At 38.9% G+C, this 20149-nt stretch overlaps 1 protein-coding gene across 3 annotated transcripts in view; it reads left to right on the forward strand.

Annotated features, from left to right (window-relative positions):
- LOC124116786 (stAR-related lipid transfer protein 3-like) overlaps positions 1 to 20149 on the forward strand; it is a 64376-nt gene that overhangs the window by 3656 nt on the left and 40571 nt on the right. For all 3 annotated transcript variants that reach the window (XM_048381915.1, XM_048381916.1, XM_048381917.1), the window contains exons 2-5: positions 944 to 1044; positions 14095 to 14242; positions 17017 to 17097; positions 18715 to 18792. In XM_048381915.1, the coding sequence (XP_048237872.1) occupies positions 944 to 1044; positions 14095 to 14242; positions 17017 to 17097; positions 18715 to 18792 (408 nt within the window). The remainder of the gene's footprint in view (positions 1 to 943; positions 1045 to 14094; positions 14243 to 17016; positions 17098 to 18714; positions 18793 to 20149) is intronic.

Consider the following 20149-nt stretch of genomic DNA (forward strand, 5'->3'; position numbering starts at 1 on the left):
GACAGTGTATAAAGTATTAGGTGTGGATGCAGTGACAACGAGTACAGTATTTACTGTAGATGCAGTGTCTGTTACTTAGTACAGTATTTACTGTAGATGCAGTGACAGTGTGTAAAGTATTTACTGTGGATGCAGTGACAGCAAGTACAGTACTTACTGTGGATCCAGTGTGGTGTTTGTTAGCTTGTTGTGTCCCCTATGCACTCAGCAATATCCCAGCTTTGTAACGGTGGCATGTAAATAATCGAGTATGGATGACTTGTCATAACATTAAATCCCAATGAAGGGTAATACTTCACTCAGGACCTGTGAAGATCCGGGGGGAGAATAGGTCATCAGCAACCCATGCTTGCTGTAAGAGGCGACTATGTTTGTCGTAAGAGGCGACTAATGGGATCAGGAGGTCAGGTTCGCTGTCTTGTCATCGTATCCCAATTGCGTGGATCGATGCTCATGACGTCAATCATTGGATTGTGTGGTCCAGACTTGATTATTCACAGACCACCATCATATAGCTGGAATATTGCTGAGTGCAGCGTTAAATAACAAACAAAAACTCAGCTTATAAGGGAAGTGGATTCAGTGAAATACTCCACTTATGCCCTGATAAACGCAGAACTGCAGCAGTGATATCAGCCACAGCTAGTTCAAGTTTGGTTGCGACATGTATCATGTAACCATTGTTACATGAGTATGATTATGTTAATTACTTTGAATTAAAATGCAAAATATGTGATGAATTACATCAATTAATGCTATCAAGGTACCAAAGTTCATGCGAGGCTGTGCCATTGTTCTAGCTCTAGATTTATCAGTGGCTAACATTAAAACCACAGATGACCTATGGTCAGCTTAACATCAACACAGCTGTTGTGCTATTTTTAGTGTAAGATGATGCATCACACTTGAACTTTTGTTTGACCATGTCTATATCCTGTTGCAGACTGAAGGGGATCTGCTTCGCGTCAATCGGACGCGAGATTGGGCCGCGAAACAGGCAGGACAGTCCCTGTACCTGGGTGGCTCCATCCCAGAGCAAAACAGGTAAATATAGCTTGTCACTAGCACAGATTGTACCACAGCAATCCTGGTAAATCTTGTCACTCGTCAGTGTCTGGTAGGTATCAGGGATGGATCTTGGCCTTCTCCGAGTTCAATGTGTTGGCCTAAGATCTACAGAAAATGTCATATAGGTCAGTAAAATCTCAAATTGGAAATTTTGACATGAGAGATTTATGAATTCGGTTTGTATTATGATTCTAACTATGTTACTTTTCTAACATGACAAACGTGACGTGTTTCTCAGACAACCAGTAATGAGAGAAAGGTTTGATTTTGACTTGGTTTTCCATCATGGTGCTAAATGCAATGTTAAAATACCTCTTAATTTAAGAAAGTTAAATTTAAGATTAAAAAAAACATACCAAAAGATGTTGAAAAATGGTATTTGTTGTTACCCTGCCTGATACTCTGCATTAAAGGGATTAAACAGGTACTTGTTGTTACCCTGTCTGTACTCGGCATTAAGGCGATTAAACAAGGTACTTGTTGTTACCCTGCCTGATACTCTGCATTAAGGGGATTAAACAAGGACTGGTCAGGTTGGATTCCATATTCTGTGTCTGAGTGGGATATCCATGTTAAACTGCAGCATGGTATCTTGTGGGGTAGCACTATAAAACCAGCATAAGTCCAGACTGGTACAAGCAGCCACACACCAGTGCATGCACGTCACTATATAAGTGCAATAATTCCCATTTCACCTCACCAGATGTCATGTAAGAGCTATGTGACCTATAACCTGTGAAAACGATGGTCGAGGTATCAGAAATAAATTGTTTTGGGGCCCACAGACTGAGGGTGACTTGGGGTGAGGTTTTTGCATGTCCTTGACCATATTTACATTCTGGTTACCTGAAGCACTGTTCACACAATGACTTCAATGTCAGATGCATCAATACTTAGATAACATAGTAAATAGTGACAAGCCCAGGCTATTGAAACACCATAACAATGATTTGAATGCTCCTGTAATCATAATCATGATAATGCAGAGTCTCAAACTGTTTCCTTGTAGTCTTTTCCTATGAAGTGTTGGAGTTTATTTGTTGTTTGTTGTTTAACGCCGTATTCAGCAATATTCCAGCTATATCATGTATGCATATGATGGCAGTCTGTAAATAATCAAGTCATGACCAGACAATCTAGTGATTGACATCATGAGCATCGATCTAAGCAACTGGGATACAATGACATGCATCAATCAATTCAGCGAGGCTGACCACCCGATCCTGGGTCGCCTCTTACAACAAGCATAGTTGCCTTTACGGCAAGCATGGGTTGCTGAAGACCTATTCCAACCCGGGATCTTCAAAGGTTTGTTGGACTTTTAACAGATGTTGAAGATGTGCAATTTTGATGACAACAGCTTGATTCTAAGTTAAAAGTATTCACGTTTCTTTTTCACACTTGGAGTGAGTGAGTGAGTGAGAGTGAATTCAAGTTTAAAATATGATTGGTCACGTCAGCAGTACTTCGGCCATATTGTGTTGAGAACTAGTTGTGAATTGTTGCAAACATGTTGACAAACGACAGTGTAGCTACAACTAATCTGGACCATCTAACAGGGTATGCTGGGTATGTCTGCTTCCTGCATGATGTGAGGGCAGGGTTGGCCCAGTGGTCACAAGGACTTTGGTTGATTGTGCAGAGTTGTGTCCCTTAGTCACCTGGGTGCCTGTTCTGTTTGGTTCAGATCCCAGACTCAACCTATTCCATGGTTTATGTGTTAAACCCCACTCACTCCAGCAACAGGTTCAGCTAGTTGACGGGTGGGATGTTTTACAGTGCTAGACATTGATGGGGGTCGTGGGGACATTGAGGTTTGCTGGTATAGTATTCGAAAGACCCCTGAAATTCCTTGTTTTGTATCAGAAGGCTGTGCAATCTGCAACTTTAGCGGTTATACTGAAGTATGAGTCTAGAAAATTTCTTTTGGTCTTGGAAGGTAGTTTAGTGTTGTGATGTTTGTACACTTAAGTCAAATACTATTCATACCTCACAGATATATAATTTTAGAAGGTTTTGTCTACAGAATAAGTTACTTATTTTTTCAATCGCTTTTGCACTACCACTGTCAAGGGGGTTACAGGATATGAATAGTGCCCAAGGGCAGTGCATGTGATGTCAGATGTAATTGTTGACACATCCGCAAACACACAAGAGAATGTAGCAGCCTTTCAACTGACACAACACTATGCTACCTTCCTGACTGTAGTGATCAGCTAATACTAGTCCTACATGCCAAAATACAAATTCGGGCTAGCAGACTTAAATCTTTTTAGCACAGACTGACACATTGACCCTATTTTATTTGAGCACTATTTGATCATGTTGAAATGGAAAGAAATCCTGCCATGTGAAAATAAATTATTAATTGGAAATCCAGTATGGCTGTCAGCTTAAATTGTGCACATGAGGGACATGACACAACACAATATCCACCAGTAACCATGGTAACCAGTCTGTGTAAGGAAGTGCTTCATTACAACATTCTTCACTGAGAAATCTCACCCACTGTCAAGTGTCACTGACAATTGGCTGTACGCAATCAGCGGCGAATCAATACAATCAGCGGTGACGGATCAACCTTGTTAAATTTGCATTGTGTTAATCTTACCTGTACATGTAATCTTGTCTCTAAAACAAACATTAAACAAATAAATTTTACGAGATTGTGTCCAAGTGTCAGCTGACTTGAATATGCTATCATGGCGGGCAATAGTAAGAGGAAAGCCATCAGTTTAGACACAAAATTGAGAATTATTAATGCTGTTGATGCTGGCATAAAAACCAAGAAAGACATTGCAATGGAATTTGACATTCCAAAATCAACATTAAGTGCCATTATGAAGAAGAGAGAATCCATTCTTGAATCAAGCAATTCGCATGACTTTGGAGGTTACGAGCTGCTAATCACCAAGACGTAGAGGACGCCTTCTTCAAATGGTTTTAAGCCGTGAGAAGCGAAAACATTCCGCTTAGTGGTCCGTTACTGCAGACCAAAGCTGACGAACTTGCAGTGAAGATTTCACGTGTAACACTGCAATTACGTGTATAGTGTTTTGTCTTATCCAAGATGGAGGACGTTTCGGCGAAAACATGTATAACGAACAACGGATATAACAAACTGATTTCTCTGGTCCCTTGTAGTTCGTTATATCCGTGTTCTACTGTACATCATTTGGCAGTAAAAATATGCAAATACACATTAGTCAAAGAAGCCAATCATCTAGCTCCTAAACCTGACTTTGTATACCTGCTATTCCCACCAGTTTGGCGTCTGCTGAACGTTGTAGACCGGGGACTGGGTAAAGAAAGAGGATAGGATAATATACTGAACAACAAAAGTTCCTGTGACATTGAATAAGATTTAATGCAAAGTTATGTTTTTTACCAAATCTGAAACAATTTCGGTTTGCAACAGATAAAAGACTCCTGTAAGTGTTCAAATAGTTTAATTTGCCATACTGACTTCAGAAAATGCGTGATTTCATAAAAAACATGAACATGCCAAAATGTCAATTTACAAATCAATAGTGTGTGTCCACACATCTTTGTCTCATGGGATGTCCTGTAGGGTATCTGCTGGAGCATGTTTCGAAGTTCCTGGCGCTGATCCATCTAATCCCACATGTGTTCAATCGGTGAGAGATCAGGGTAGCGGGCCGGTTAGGGGATGACATCCACATTGTTTTGTTGAAGAGAATCCTCAACAAGTCGAGCAATATGAGGCCGGGCGTTGACATGTTGTAAGGTAATGCCTGGGCCATGAGGACGCAAAAACGTTAGAACAACAGGGCCGATGATCTCGGTAGTGTTATCCATTGAGATTTCCCTCTATCAAACTGGTCCTCTGTCTTGCTGTAATCCCACCCCATACCATAACACTGCCGCCCCTGAACCGATCTTCTTCCATGACACAATGATTGATGTAACCAGTGTTCGAAATACCTGCCTGCCCGACCGTCCGAGACGGGTTGATTTCAACTCGGGCTGCCAGATTTTCAAATCCCCCTGCCCGACGGTCAGGTTATATTTTATATGTAAAAATATTCTAAATATTTCCCGATGATAAGCATTATTTACATGATGTATTCTAGGATATTAAATACAAATCTGACCTAAAAAGTGTTTGCTATTTCTTTTCTTGCATTACTTCATGTTCAATGAATTCGATTTAAAGTTTTAATTAAATTATCCTGAGAAACATATGATTATAGTGGGCAGGCAGGTTTTGGTCAGGGCTGGCAAGTATTTCAGCTTGCCAGTCCTGTGGTCTGGCTGAAAATTTTGGGAGTTTCATACCCTGATGTAACGTTCACCTCAACGTCGGTACACTCGAATCCGTCCATCGCTGTGGCTGAGGTGAAAACGAGACTCGTCAGTGAATAGAACTTGTCCCCACTGCATGGCTGTCCAGTGTAGACGTGCTTGACGGTGGTTTCCTGTCCAAATGGGACCTCTGGCAGGTCTTCTGGCGACAATCCCTGCACATCTGAGGCGACGACGTACGGTTTGTGAAGATATTCGTCGAAGGCCAGGGATGCTTCTTGCGGTCGTCACTGTTGCTGGCTGGAATCGATTTTGTAGGTGTGTTGTTCAAATCCAGTAGTCTTGTCAATTATTGGTTACATGTGGCCTGCCACTCCGAGGATGGTCTCTGACTGCATTCTTCCATTGCCAACGTTGCCATAAACACCCAATGGTGTTTCTGTGGGCGTTAAATTGTCTTGCAACATCACGTTGACTCGATCCTGCTTCAAGCATACCGATGGCTCGCAGACGCTCATTTTGGGACAGGCGTGGCATTTCGTATTGTTGAATAATTGCGTAATTCTTTTGTTTTTCTGAGTGGTTATTATCAGCACGATGCTAAACAATGCATATGGAATCCCGTAAATGCACATGTTTTTATACCCATTCTTGGGTAGTGAAATTCATGGGCTTGCATAAAAATCAACTTTTGCATGGAATGCATGCTTTTCTGTAGCTGTTGCGTTTTTGTGACTTGATTCCATACATGTACTACAATATTGAAAACCAAACTTTACTTGTTTGAAAAATACACTAAAATATTGGTGTCACAGGAACTTTTGTTGTTGAGTATACATGGTGTAGAGTTATCAATGAAGATTGATTCACCCATTGCATATCACGTGTTGCGAAAACACAAGTGTTAATTTATCCTTTTTTGTCTGTTATATACATTGATGTACATTAAAGATAATCTTGTTTGTAATCACCATTGTAATGTAAGACTGCTTTTACAAGGAAATGGTCATGTTAATTTGCTTGTGTTTTGGGAATTGTTTAACCAGAGCCCTTTTGCAAAAGCTATTTCAATACATGTATAAACGATCTGATCATGCAAACACTGAAGTTGACCGAAGCTTCATCTTTAAGGACACATGTAAAAGTCGGAAAGAAATGCGAACATTAGCAACTTGTAATGTAACCATGGAGTTTTTTTCTTATTGTCATTAAGCAAAAGAAAACGTGACTGATCACAGGTCCGTGTAGCCAAGTGGGTATCCAGGTCCTGCTCAGGACCCACCCAACCCGAGTACCTGAGTACCCAAGTACCTGAGTACCCAAGTACCTGAGTACCAAAGTACCTGAGTACCCGAGTACCTGAGTATCAAAGTACCTGAGTACCAAAGTACCTGAGTACCCGAGTACCCGAGTACCTGAGTACCCAAGTACCTGAGTACTACAGTTCAGGTATGGAGGATGTCACAATCACCAGTCTAGCCATCTAGCCATCTAGCCATCTAGACTGACGCAACACTGATGCAACACTTTCATCATGATAACACTTTTCATAGCCCCCATGATGAGTGAGCTGAGAAGTCACAGGAATTTCAGATTATGTTAATGGTGACCTTGTATGTTCCAATGCAGAGCCTCAGATGAAAGACACAAAATAAGTCACCATGACCCAATCAACTTGGAGTTGTTTTCATGAAAATATGCATGAAAACTAAAAATAACCATAAGTATGACAACACTGTCTTGATACCCAATGTAATCTTTCCCAGCTTGTGCTCCCAAATATTTCCACACCTCTTTATTCATTTAATGCAGGCGTTGCCTGTTCATAAACTTCGGTGAGTAATCCACAAAGGCTATGTCTCTTTTTATAGTGTTACTGACTCCCGTTGTACACTGAAGTTGACTGAAGCTTCGCTGTCGTGAGCACATGCGACAGGTGACCGCTCAGAGCAGCACAATGAGCACATGAATAGAAGAAAATAATAAGTTATCTGAAAAGTAAGAAAAAAATTCAACTTTATGGATAACAACTTCTGGTTCATTGCCTATAGCAACATTTCGATGTCGATTCTCACACCATTATCAAGCTGGTGTGACAACAACCAAGTGATGGGAGGGATATATGTGTGACAAGTCATAAGCAGAGATTAACATTGACAACGACGGTAATAGATAACAAGCAGATAATTGGATGAAGCCAAATGTACAGTAAAAGCACACAGGTAAATAAGCACACGGGTGGTGAAGCCAGGTATACATTAAGACTAAGGGTTAACGTGATTATACAGTTGTGACAAGCTGATTGGATTGCAATAAACCAGAAGTTGTCATCCATCAACTTGTACTTTTTCTTACTTATTTGCCAACTTCTTGAATGCCAATCAAACAGTTATCTGAAACAGCTTTTAAAGAAGAAATATTTTAAAATGGCTTCTCACTGGTTAAAAAATACCCAATAGACTGGACCCAAGGCTAGGGAATAATACTATATTGAATACCCAAAGAAGACCACCAAATACACCACTAACATACCAGGTAAGTAAATACTCAGTGGCTCTCAAGATTATGTGGAGCCCTGCAGATAACTAGCAACCAGGGTTTATATTGACACACTTTTCAGGTATCCATTACAAGCATTGACAAGGGACAATAAAGTATGACATGAACCAAGTGCACATTCTGTTTACACACTGCAAGGTGAACCTTAGACTTCCTTGTGAGAACAACTTTAATGAGGTGTAGTGCATTGTTACAACAGACAGTACATCTGAAATTGTTATCCTGAAAACAGGGAAATAAGTTCAAAATCTTTCCTGTGCATACAAGTCATTCATAGCATTTGAAAGTGTCCTGAGCTAATTTGGGGTTTTCCCCACATTAAGCTGTCAAGGTGATGTCCTGTAGCTGAAATAGTGTTCCCATCACAACACCCTTACCATGCTTACCATGCCTACCTGCTTACCATGCTTACCTGCCTACCATGCTTACCATGCCTACCTGCTTACCATGCCTACCTGCTTACCTGCCTACCATGCCTACCTGATTACCATGCTTACCTTGCTTACCATGCTTACCATGTTTACCTGCTTACTGCACACATTTACCGTATTTGATGTAATCAGCACCCAGTTCCAATAAGCACACCTGACGAACTTCTAGACCAGTCTGTATGTCCCTACCAAGACCAAAAATTGACATGACAGTCCGTATTTCCTTGTGTATGTTGCATAGTTTTTACAGGAGACAGTAGTGCAGAATGGGTAGATACCTGCCAAATAACTGTTATTGAACATGGTTTGTTTTCATAATCTTTTGAACTTATTTAAAACAAATTTAACTTGATGTGTATGGTTTTAATAAGTCCCCCCTTTGTCAAGTTTCTGATCATCCTTGGGATTTATAAAAGCAAATAGGGTGTTGTGTTTGTGGTGTCTTGTCATGGTAGATATCTAGGCTTACTTGCACAAACCTATCACAGCATCATGGCTGTTGTTTGAGTGTCTGTTTGTGTCCTACCACCTGATCCAAGCAGTCACCTTGTGCGACAAGCATAGTTTACTGGGAACCTAATCTAACCAGAAACCCAACAGAGTACATTAACATGGTGAAGCAGGCGAAACGTCTTCAACCTCCTCCCCTCTTTCCAGTAGCAATCTGCCCAGTGTATGTAGTCACACATATTCTGGATGAATGTAAAGATATAAGAAAACTCGGATCATATCAAACTTTTAGATATTTTAAAATCCAGATTTATTTTATACATGTAATAAACATGATATAAAGTGAGATTTTCCATTACACTTTCTTTTTATCCCCCATTATGCATTTTATTATGCCTCAAAGTGAGATTGACCAATCAGAGAACACAACTACTAACCCTATATGAACCTTTACAGGGCGTATTAAAATTGTCTCCATCCGTCCAGCCGTTCGTGCAAGATGTCGTTTCTGGAGCAGATCTTGAAAAACATACAATATTTCTTTTCCAAACGTGATAGGTCCAGTGGTGAACTGGTGCCTTTTGATAGTTTCTGATTGATTTTTTAAAAATAATTTTTTATAGTTTCCATGGCAACAACTTTGACTTAGGCTGAAAATGGCGGCTTGTTTCCAAAGCAGATCTTGAAGACCGTACAATATTTCTGCTGCAAACTTGGTACAGAGATAGGTCTAGTGGTGTGCTGGTGCCTTTTGATAGTAAGGGATTTTTGTAAAAAGATATTTTTCAAGTTTCCATGGCAACTTTAACTTTCTGCTGGAAATGGCGATAGTGGTCATTTCTGGAGCAGATCTTGAAAACTGTACTATATTTCCTCATCAAACTTGGCACATAGATAGGTCCAGTGGTGAACTGGTGCCTTTTGATCATGTTGATAGTTTCAGATTTTTAAAAAAATATTTTTTTAGAGTTTCCATGGCAACAACTTTGACTTAGGCTGAAAATGGCAGTAGAGCTTGTTTCCAAAGCAGATCTTGAAGACCGTACAATATTTCTGCTGCAAACTTGGTACAGAGATAGGTCTAGCGGTGTGCTGGTGCCTTTTGATAGTTTGGGATTTTTGTAAAAAATATTTTTCAAGTTTCCATGGCAACAACTTTAACTTGTGCAGGAAATGGCGATAGTGGTCATTTCTGGAGCAGATCTTGAAAACTGTACTATATTTCCTCATCAAACTTGGCACATAGATAGGTCAAGTGGTGAACTGGTGCCTTTTGGTAGTTTGTGATTTTGCAACAAATGTATTTCAAGTGTCCATGGCAACAAGTTTCATATATATGTATTCACGGCTTGTATTTACCATTGTGGAGGATATTGATGACTATGTCCTCTTGTTATAATTGAAATGATTCATTGCCAGTTACTGAAGCGATATACTTGTACAATTTTGAGAGTCAGTAATTGTTCATCCTGATCCATGTTCACAAGTTTGTACTGTTAGTGTGAACAAGCCGAATCACCAGTGACACAAGTGGTTAAGCTGATAGAACAGGGTATGTATCAGGAAGTATTGTACCAGGCTTTGAATCAACCAAGAGATTTCCACTGTGCATACTATAATTTCTCTATGACTCGTAAAATAGGTCAGTCGTGCGTTTGTAACTATCATGATTCTGGGAATAAGGAAAGTAGCAGTTTCCTTTTTGTCTAAGTATGATCGTTTTCACCCATTAACACTTGGTAATTTTATGGTTAATCAGTTTGTTCTATTATCAAAGTTGTAACTTTAGTTGTCTCAAGTTAAACTTGTTTTGGTTTGCTATTTGAACAGGATTTCAGTTCCAGTCCCTTTTTTTCATTTTTATTTTTCACGGTTTCCATGGAAATAATTTTGACTTAATCTCAAAAGGGGGTGGTGGATTTCCTTTCTGGAGCACAACTTGAAACCGTGAAACAATGTTCATCCAAACCTGGTACACGTATTAGCCAAGGGCAGAAGTGGTGCCTTGTGCTAGTTAGGAATTTGATGGGAGGTAGGTGTCGTTTCCTGCGGAGAATTGAAAAACTATTCAACATTTTTCATCCAAACTTGGTACATGTATTAATTTGTCCGGACCATATGATATAAACATATTTATTTCCATAAAGTGGAGGGATTGGCAAACAAGCAATTTTTGCTTATCTGAATGCCTCTCCCAAACATGATACATATACAAATAGCAATGTATTGATAGTGACATGAGAAATAGCCTACATTGTATAATTGGCATTAAAGGGCAAGTTCACACGGAAATGAACCTAATTTTCTTGTACTTTTTCCACAATAAAAGTGTTAACCTAGAAGTGTCATAGACAAAAATATAAAAAATATCACAATTAATTAACATATGTTTTGCATTAAAACGATTTATATTTTTCACATTTACCAAGTGTTCTATTTCCATAACAAAAACACCATGGCTTATGCCCCTTGCAATATGACGTCATTAGTGCCAATTTATAAACATTATGACGTCATCATGCTTTGTTAGAGCCGCTTCACGTGGTGTAGGTACATGTGTGTGATTCTAGCGTCTCAGATGCCAGCCAGCATAGTGTTATGCTGAGTCATCACTGCGCCGGAGTGTGTCGTAGGCCATGTTGTTTTACCGAAAACTTGTACTTGATATCTTTTGCGTTCAGAATAGACAGGGACCCAGTTGAATTGGCACCAATTACGTCATAATCTAAGGGGGATAACTCAGGCCTGTTTAGCTCGAAAAACGAAGGCCTCATAACAGCATGTCATTTTCACACTATTGTGAGCTTCCTACTTTCACTGTGAAAAAAATGAGTGTATATTTTCAAACACAGATACTAACTAATTCTAAAATTGCGTTTTGTTTAGTAAAAGAAAGAAAGTGATTTTTGCGTGTACACTTCCCCTTTAAAGATAAGGACTGTTCTGTAAGTGTTTAATTACTGGATTATCTTCCATAACTACAGTTACATTATTATTTACATTCAGCACAACAACATCGCAGTATCATATAGCAAAGCCATCATCTCAGACAAAATCTCTAAATCGGCAAGAAGATAGAACCATGTCCGGACCATATCACTAAAAAATAATAGGTAATCTTTCTTGAAACTGTGCACACACAAAGACCAGGTTGTCGATTGGTGCCTTTGGCTATTTAGGGGTGTTTAGAATTTAAAGGTTTTCCATTTCCATGCCAACAAATTTGACTTAGACTCTGTTCATAGAAGTGTGTTCATATAGAAATACAACGCTCCAAATCCCAATTCCACGGTATTGTTTTGATAGCTCAATAACTTCTCTTGTATACGGACACAGATTAGATAGACATTCTCTCATCAAGTTGGACTTAATGAAACAGTCAGATGATTTGTTCTTTCGAATTTGTAGGGGCCAGGGTGATTTGTCATCTGCTGATGACACTTGATTTGAGTAGCATATGTGAGTTGTTCAGAAATGAAATTTACAATAGGAATAATTATTGTTGAGATCAATAGGCGAAATTGTCAATTTCTGTCATTCTTAATTGTGTATATTGATTGTAATATGAAGCTCTAGTTGTGACAAGTGTACCGTGTTTCATTTGTCCGTACTTACATTAGTGGTACCCATTCAGTGCTGCAGTCTGATGGGTGGGACTGTGCAATATGTATAACATGATACCACGGTTATTGATTATTCAAACTCTGTGATGTACTTTTCATGACATTGTCTTGTCAAAATGAAAAGCCAAACATGTTGGGACATTAAGAACAAATTGGTGATGCTGGTTATGACTCATTTGTAATTGTCATAGTTACAGTTTTTAAAATATTTGTTTGTGTATACCATGTTAACTATCTATGCATCCAGCTGTTGTAGGTGAAATGTGATTTTGGAATCGGTCAGCTTTGAGACTGCTGTCAGTGTGTGTTGTTCAGCATGTTGTTTCTATGTGAATGTGAATCTGTGGCAGGAAGAAATAGTCACTGTGGTCTTCGAATGGCAAAACTCACATTTATGTTCCTTCCGTACAACAGTCTGTCAAAAGCCAGAAGTGACACAGATTAATTGCTTGCCATTTTGGTTTCCACTTTCCAGTGGCACATAATCTGAGCAGACCATGGATCATTATTGGGGAAACTTTGATTTGACCTGAAGGCAAGCATAGGAAGCCGCTCTGGCCCGTGAATATCCGGGTTACAATAGATCTTCAGGAACCCATGCTTGACGTGGAAGGCAACATATAATGCTTGTCGTAAGAAGCGACTAATGTGATCGGGTGGTCAGGCTCGCTGACTTGGTTGATGCATGTCATTGTATCCCAATTGCGTGGATCGGTGCTCATGATGTCAATCACTGGATTGTGTGGTCCAGACTATTATTTACAACCCGCTCTCATGTTGCTGGAATATTTCTGAGTGCGGCGTAAAACAACAAACAGACAACAGACATGAGGCCACTCTGTAGAGAGAGCCATCTTTGATTGTTGCATCCTGGACCCTGACCTCTTCAATAGATGTGCACTGTGTTTGCTTTTGGATGTTTGACTCCTTAATTTGTGTGGAAGCAGAGCTCCAGATAAGCTTTTGGTGTTGTGGGTATTTTACCCATGCATTTTAAAATCATTGGGTATCAGTAATTCTACCTGCGTATTCAAATTTCTGTTACCCACTAGTTTTTACACATGTGGGTATTTAAGTTAAATATTTAAAAACACTATTCATCTAGTCCCTGCAAACTGGTGTCGTGTGGGTTCGAGAGCTTTATAGGACTCAAAAATACCACGATACTTCCACAAGAAAGTGTGATGGCAAATGATCATGATGTAACTGTCATCGTGGAGTTTGGCAAGGTTTACGGAATGCCCCTTTATAATTTCAAAATAAGTTGCTGATTTGCTAATCGAATACGCAGGGTTACTTCACAATATTTTGATGATACGTACAAGTTTTATTTTTGTAGCGTATCTGTAATGTTCGTTGCGTATTGATACGCTTGGATTATATTTAACTGTGTATTTCTGCATTTCTGATGCGTAAATCACGCAGACACGCAGCATATCTGGAGCTCTGGTGGAGGCAGTTCCATGATTCTTAGTAGTGGGACGATACACTGATGCATCGGCTGATCGCGATGTTTTGGTGCTCAATACAAGTATTGATCACAGTCGCACACTAAGTAAAAACTATTAATTCTTACCTTATTGTGATACATATTGGATCGTGACCAAGGTATCGTGATACGTATCAGATCGCACAGTCGGTGTATCGTCCCAGCCCTATTCTTTAGCATGGGTTATATCTAAATATTTCTGTTTCAGTGGCTGGCCAGAAATCAGTGGTACATACAGCAACAGCTCAATGATGGATGAAAGCAGGGGGAAGATGTCTGCCGTCAGACGCACATTCTGTCTGTTCGTGGCCTTTGATCTGATCCTCACCTTCATCCTTTGGGTCATCTATACTCAGGTGGGAAATGTCATTCTTGGGGCGGGAGGGAGGGACTGCATTGCGCTATCATTTTCAGTAAACATTTCCATTGCATATTGACTATTGTTAACTTTTCTTACTGAACTGTAGATGGATAGAAAGATGGCTGTAGATAGAGACTGGGACGATCATTTCTGGGGGCACCCGTGAAGATCCAGGTTAGAATAGGTCTTCAGCAACATCCATGCCGTAAAAGGTGACTACGGTTGTCGTAAGAGGGGACGAACGGGTGGTCAGGCTCGCTGACTTTGGTCCTGCATGTCATTGTATCCCAGTTGCATGGATCGATGCTCATGATGTCAGTCACTGGATTGTCTGGTCCAGACTCAATTATATACTGACCACCACCAGGAATATAGCTGAGTGAGGCGTTAAACAACAAACAAACAAACAAACAAAACATTTCTAGGGGGATGAACGTAAGATCTGTCCCTATCACTTTATAAAAACTCCCTGTCCCATCACAACTAGGAGTTCACTGTCCACAAGGCTGACAGACATTCAGTGCTCACTGGACACACTCCCATGTATTGGGACCATTGCAGGGCTCGATCTAGCTGTATGAAACATGCACCAGTGCATCTTATTGAAAATTGCAACCTGATATTTAATTTATGTCTACATGCACCAGATGCATGTAAAAAATGTCAAGTTTGTGTCTGACTAACTCTAACTGCACCACACAACATTGATCCTTGAACATGATACCTCTAAGCTTTATTTACCATACTATATCACTAATCCCTGAGTTACTGTATAACATAGTAAACACCCACAGCGATATTTGGTAATATATTGGCAATTGAACAATCCCAATAAGCGTCCCTTCTGATTGATCAATGTACAAAACACTTTTTCATTAATGAATAATGCGCACTCGTGTGTTATACGCACCCTTAATTAAGGGTAATTGAATTCTAGAAAAATATATCTCTTATTTATAAAACGCACAGACTTTTGTTTAGTATCCAATCAGGCTGTCGTATATAAATGTCATGATCCGTCATCAGAAATAGAATATCAACAAATCCATGTTGAATTATGAAAGTTAACCCTTTTGTTACACTATTTAAGTGTTCACTGTATATCTGGACTAATGTTTGTAATCTATTTTTATTCAAAATTTCATTCAATAACGTTAATTTCAGCGAATTTGTGTGTCCCTCTGATATGTACACCTTCCGTTTACCCCGTTCCATAGAGCCCGCTTTACCTCATGCCGTGACAGCACCAACTCATATTTATCAATTATCTTATTTTCTTCTGTTTCATTTTTAACAAGCCCACACATCAAGATAAACATATGTCATGGTTAACTTTCAATGAGAAAAAATCTCAAATAGTGAAAACCTTTTTCCATTTGCGTAGTTTTCATTTGTTTACATCACATGCTGTCAGCCGTATGGAGAAGTAACGATACGATCACTTTGATACATAAATATATATTGTTGTGCAACTCACAGTCGCGGCTTTTGTAACATATTTATATTATTATGCAAAACAATATGTAAAGCATCAGTCTATTCTGATTTCATAGTTTGTTTAAAACGAGAGAAAAGTTTGGTCACATGATATGCAGATTAGCCTGTGGCAGTGGTGTTATGCAAGGTTATTTTATTTCTAAAATCAATAATTAATTAAAACTGGATGTCATTTTTAGGAAATTTGGAAAATGTCCATAAATTAATCTCAGGTAGGTAGTTGTGATATTTTCATTCACAAGCTGGATATATTGATTGTTGACCAGCGCCACAGCCGACATAATAACAAACAAACAGGTTTTGACAAAAAATATTCAAGTTAATTATATAAATGAATAGCTAAAACAAAAGAAGTGGTAATATACATTAAATAAGACAACAGTATCACACAAAAATACAGTTAACTGATATAAAGTAATGTTTGAAAATCACAAACACAAAGCAGATGTTTATGTTTTATTTTTCAACTTGATCTTCTGATTACTGGTACTTCCTGTTTGGCACAATGGTGTTGACGATCTGTTTTACTCATCGTTAATGTGCAGCTGTGTTATCACAAATACGTAGATATGTAGGTTAATACTGCAAGCATGCACATAGTATTACTTGTAACAGACATATATCTAAAAGGGTAAAATACTGAGAGCTGTTGTTTTCTGCTTTCGCCAAACCACGAACTTAAAGATCTTTCAGTTATGTTTTTTTTCCACCAAAATTATATTCTAATAACCACTCCCTATTTCTAATTTTGAGAGCGCCTTGGGCACTTATTGCATTAAATAAGGAATGTGTTATTTGTCATGCTCTCTTAGGCTTGACGTCACCGAACTGTGAACCCTTCAAGATTATGTGCATTTGTTCCTATAACGTTTTACAGCAATACGTCATTAGTTTGTGTGACACTGGCAGCAGACCGGCCTATGTTTCAACAATGATAAATTTATGGTGCCAGGGTGCAACCTGGTTTTGTCAGGTGCAACTCGGTTTCATGTCAACATGCACCTGGTGCAAGTTAAATCCAGTTCCTTAAATCGAGCCCTGCTTTGTATGCCAGGTTGCTAATGGACTCGATTGTCTTGGTAGTCTGGTCTTGGACTGACGATGGAGTGAAAGTTTCTTCACAGCTCCTTGTGGACAATAAACGGAACCAATAATATGCTAAATGGCACTGAAATACAAGAAGTGTACTAGGAGTGTTGAAGTTCTTGAAATAAATGGAACTTGAACTTGTCTTGACTGAAGTGTTGCACGTATATTAATTTCTGTTTTCAGCTCATAGGTGATAAAGGTTGGGTGGCATTTCAGAAACAAGTTGGAGGATATTCCTTCAAAATTTCTCTGTTTGATACAGTGGTGAGTTTTCTATACCAACTACTAACAACCATTTCATATAGTTGATGTAGAGTTGGGTAACCCAAGTTCTTTACATTTTACAATAATACTCATGAATAATGTCAGACAAACACCAGTAACGGATAACCCCGGTTGACCTATTTAGGGAATTCCCAGTTCGATTTATGATTTACTTGCATCACACCACATGATCTAATGCTGATGTCTGATTGGCTACTTATTGTACAGAGTTGTCCATAGGGATTCCCTTTTATGTACTGTGTGTGCATGTGTGTAAGTTGGTTCATGCGTTCATGACCATTATTAAAAAAGCTAACGAGAAATAAGACATCCATCACATTTATCTTTTTAACCCCTGCCTCGAAGTGGTGCCGGGGATATAGGAACGGAGTTCGCCCCTCCATCTGTCCATCCATCCATCTGCTTCTCATAGGGGACAAATTTTCTCAAAATATATTTAAGTTAGAGAAATGAAATTTTACACACTATAATTACTGGTCATGATCTTAAAGGAGTTTGAAAAGTTGTGTCTTTAATTCATTTAAGTTGTGGTCCTTGCTCCAAGCTTTTCAACTTAGCACATACAGTGTGAAATGGGGACAAGTTTTCTCAGAAACTACTGAGGTTACATGAATGAAAGTTTGTATACTTATCTAAGGGATACTTGTCAAGACTGAGTTAGAGAATTGGTGCCGTAAATTATTTTATTACAACCTTATGGCCTTTGCTCCATGCTTTTCAGCTTGGTGCATTGTGTCTGCAGTGGGGACAAGTTTTCTCAGAAACTACTGACATAACGTGAATGAAACTTTGCATGCTTATCTATGAAATAATTATTAAGACTGTTCAAAACTTTGTCCCATAAAAGAAAAATTCCAGAGTTACTTCCCTTCTCTTGCTTTCAGATTTTGAGCATACACTTACAAACTTTGATCCATGTTATTTTACAAAGTGCTTACTGCATAGTGTCTGAAAAAGGGACAAGTTTTCTCAGAAACTACTGAAAAGCTTATTTGAGAGATAATTATCAATAAATAAATTATTTTTTCCAGAGAAGGGGCCTTTTGTATTGATTTCACATTTAATAATTTCTTCTGATGACATAAAGCGACCCTAGTGCCTATCTCTTCCAAAGGCAATCTCATTAAACCCGTGACGTGACCCGTAATGGGATGTCCTCAGATCTTTGTTTAGCGGTAGCGAGAACTAAGATCTGATTTTAATGAGATTGGGTTTGTCAGCACCATACCCGTGCTCGTGGATTTCATCGAAGTGTTAAACGTCTAAGACCTGCATCACTTTGGTCTTTCCTCCCACATTTAGCTTACACGCCACAATATATATGGAATACTGTTAAAAGCAGCGTTAAACCCAACTCACTCACTTACTCCTATGGGTAAGGACTTCATACATTTGTTGATGAAATGGAAAGATGGTTGACATAATCTTTACTTGATGAGCACTTGAATTACAGTTAGAATGTGACACTGTTTTTCAGTGAATCTGTTGTTTTCTGAATAAAATGAGTGTCGCAATTCATCTGTTAGATGCATATATTTATGTAAGGAAATTGTTATATACAGACATTGAAACGATAATCTATAAATTACTTTTCAGATGTTGTCAGCAGTGCGCCTCACATTCCTTCTACTGGCCTACGCTTTGTTTAATTTAAAACACTGGTGGATGGTAGCTGTGAGTATCAGTGAAGTAGCTATAGATGTAGTTTGGGGTAGAATGTATACTACTCAAAACAAATTAAGGAACACACACACTTGGAAGGCTGTCATGACAGATTAACTATAGTCATTTGAAAAAATCATGTGTGCTTTAACTTCTTTTGAGTAGTATACATTGTATTGGTGGTACTGTAGGGTTATCTTGACGATTTTGCAGGTGATCAATTATGTGTATTACAACATCTAGAGAGTTCTGTATAGGTTCTCATTACATTGCCTTGTGGTTAATGCGTTGGTCGTGACACTGAAGACATGGGTTCACCTCCTCATGCCTCTGTTTCTTGGTTAGACTTGCTTAGAATTGGCCCCCCCGCCTATGCTTGTAGTAAGAAGCAATCAAATGAATCGGCTGGTCAGTCTCGGTGACACGTTTGATGTGTCATTGTATCGTATCTCAATTGCGTAGATTGATGCTCGTGATGTCAATCACTGCATTATCTGGCCCAGACTCGATTATTTACAGACAGCCTTTATATGGCTGACCTATTGCTGAGTGTGGTGTTAAAAACAAACAAACAAACAATCAATCATGATGGCGTGTAAACTATAGTCAGGGCAAAACAAACCTACTGGTTGATATAATGAGCAACTTGTCATGCTTTAGAGGTACGGTAATATCAACCCTACCTGACCCCCCCATCCGAGTTAGTTGCCTAATATGACAGAGAGTAAAGTGCTGGGGATCTATTCCATTCAATGTCCCCACAAGGGTTTCCGTGAAGTATGGGACTACATTGATAGGATGCAATATTTGCATCCGGTAAATCTTTGATTACCATATCATTTCAACTTCTGACAGATAGTTAATATAACTGTCGGCTTGAGATATGTTACTTCCTGGTTTGAAGTCCTACTGTAGTAAGTGTGGGATTTTGAGAAAATGGTAATGACAACATTAGACAAAACTGCATATAATTACTTATTACTAGAAGTAAACTGGAGACTTGGTGGTATGTTACAAGTTTTGTATATTCAGGAAAATGTAATGATAGGTCCATTTCCAGGTATTTATCCTGACCTGCTCCGATGCTGATTTTGTCAGAAAAGTCCCAAATTGGAATTGAAGAATTCCCAATCCATGTTAATATATATTACTAATAATTAAATGCATGGCTGTGTAGAGCATGTAGAGGTAACCTGTGTTGCATTAATAACAAGGCCACTATGGTGGAAGAGGTTTTAATGCTTTGTTTTTTATTATTGCATTGAGTGTGATCTCAAAATACAATGTTATAAGGCCTCTCAATAAGAATTTTTAAAATCCCAATTTTGAACAAAATAACAAATTTCTCCCAATTTTCCTGGCAGGGAAA

The sequence above is a fragment of the Haliotis rufescens genome, unplaced genomic scaffold (genome assembly GCF_023055435.1).
Source record: "Haliotis rufescens isolate VD_foot unplaced genomic scaffold, xgHalRufe1.0.p SCAF_4, whole genome shotgun sequence".
Taxonomy (NCBI): domain Eukaryota; kingdom Metazoa; phylum Mollusca; class Gastropoda; order Lepetellida; family Haliotidae; genus Haliotis; species Haliotis rufescens.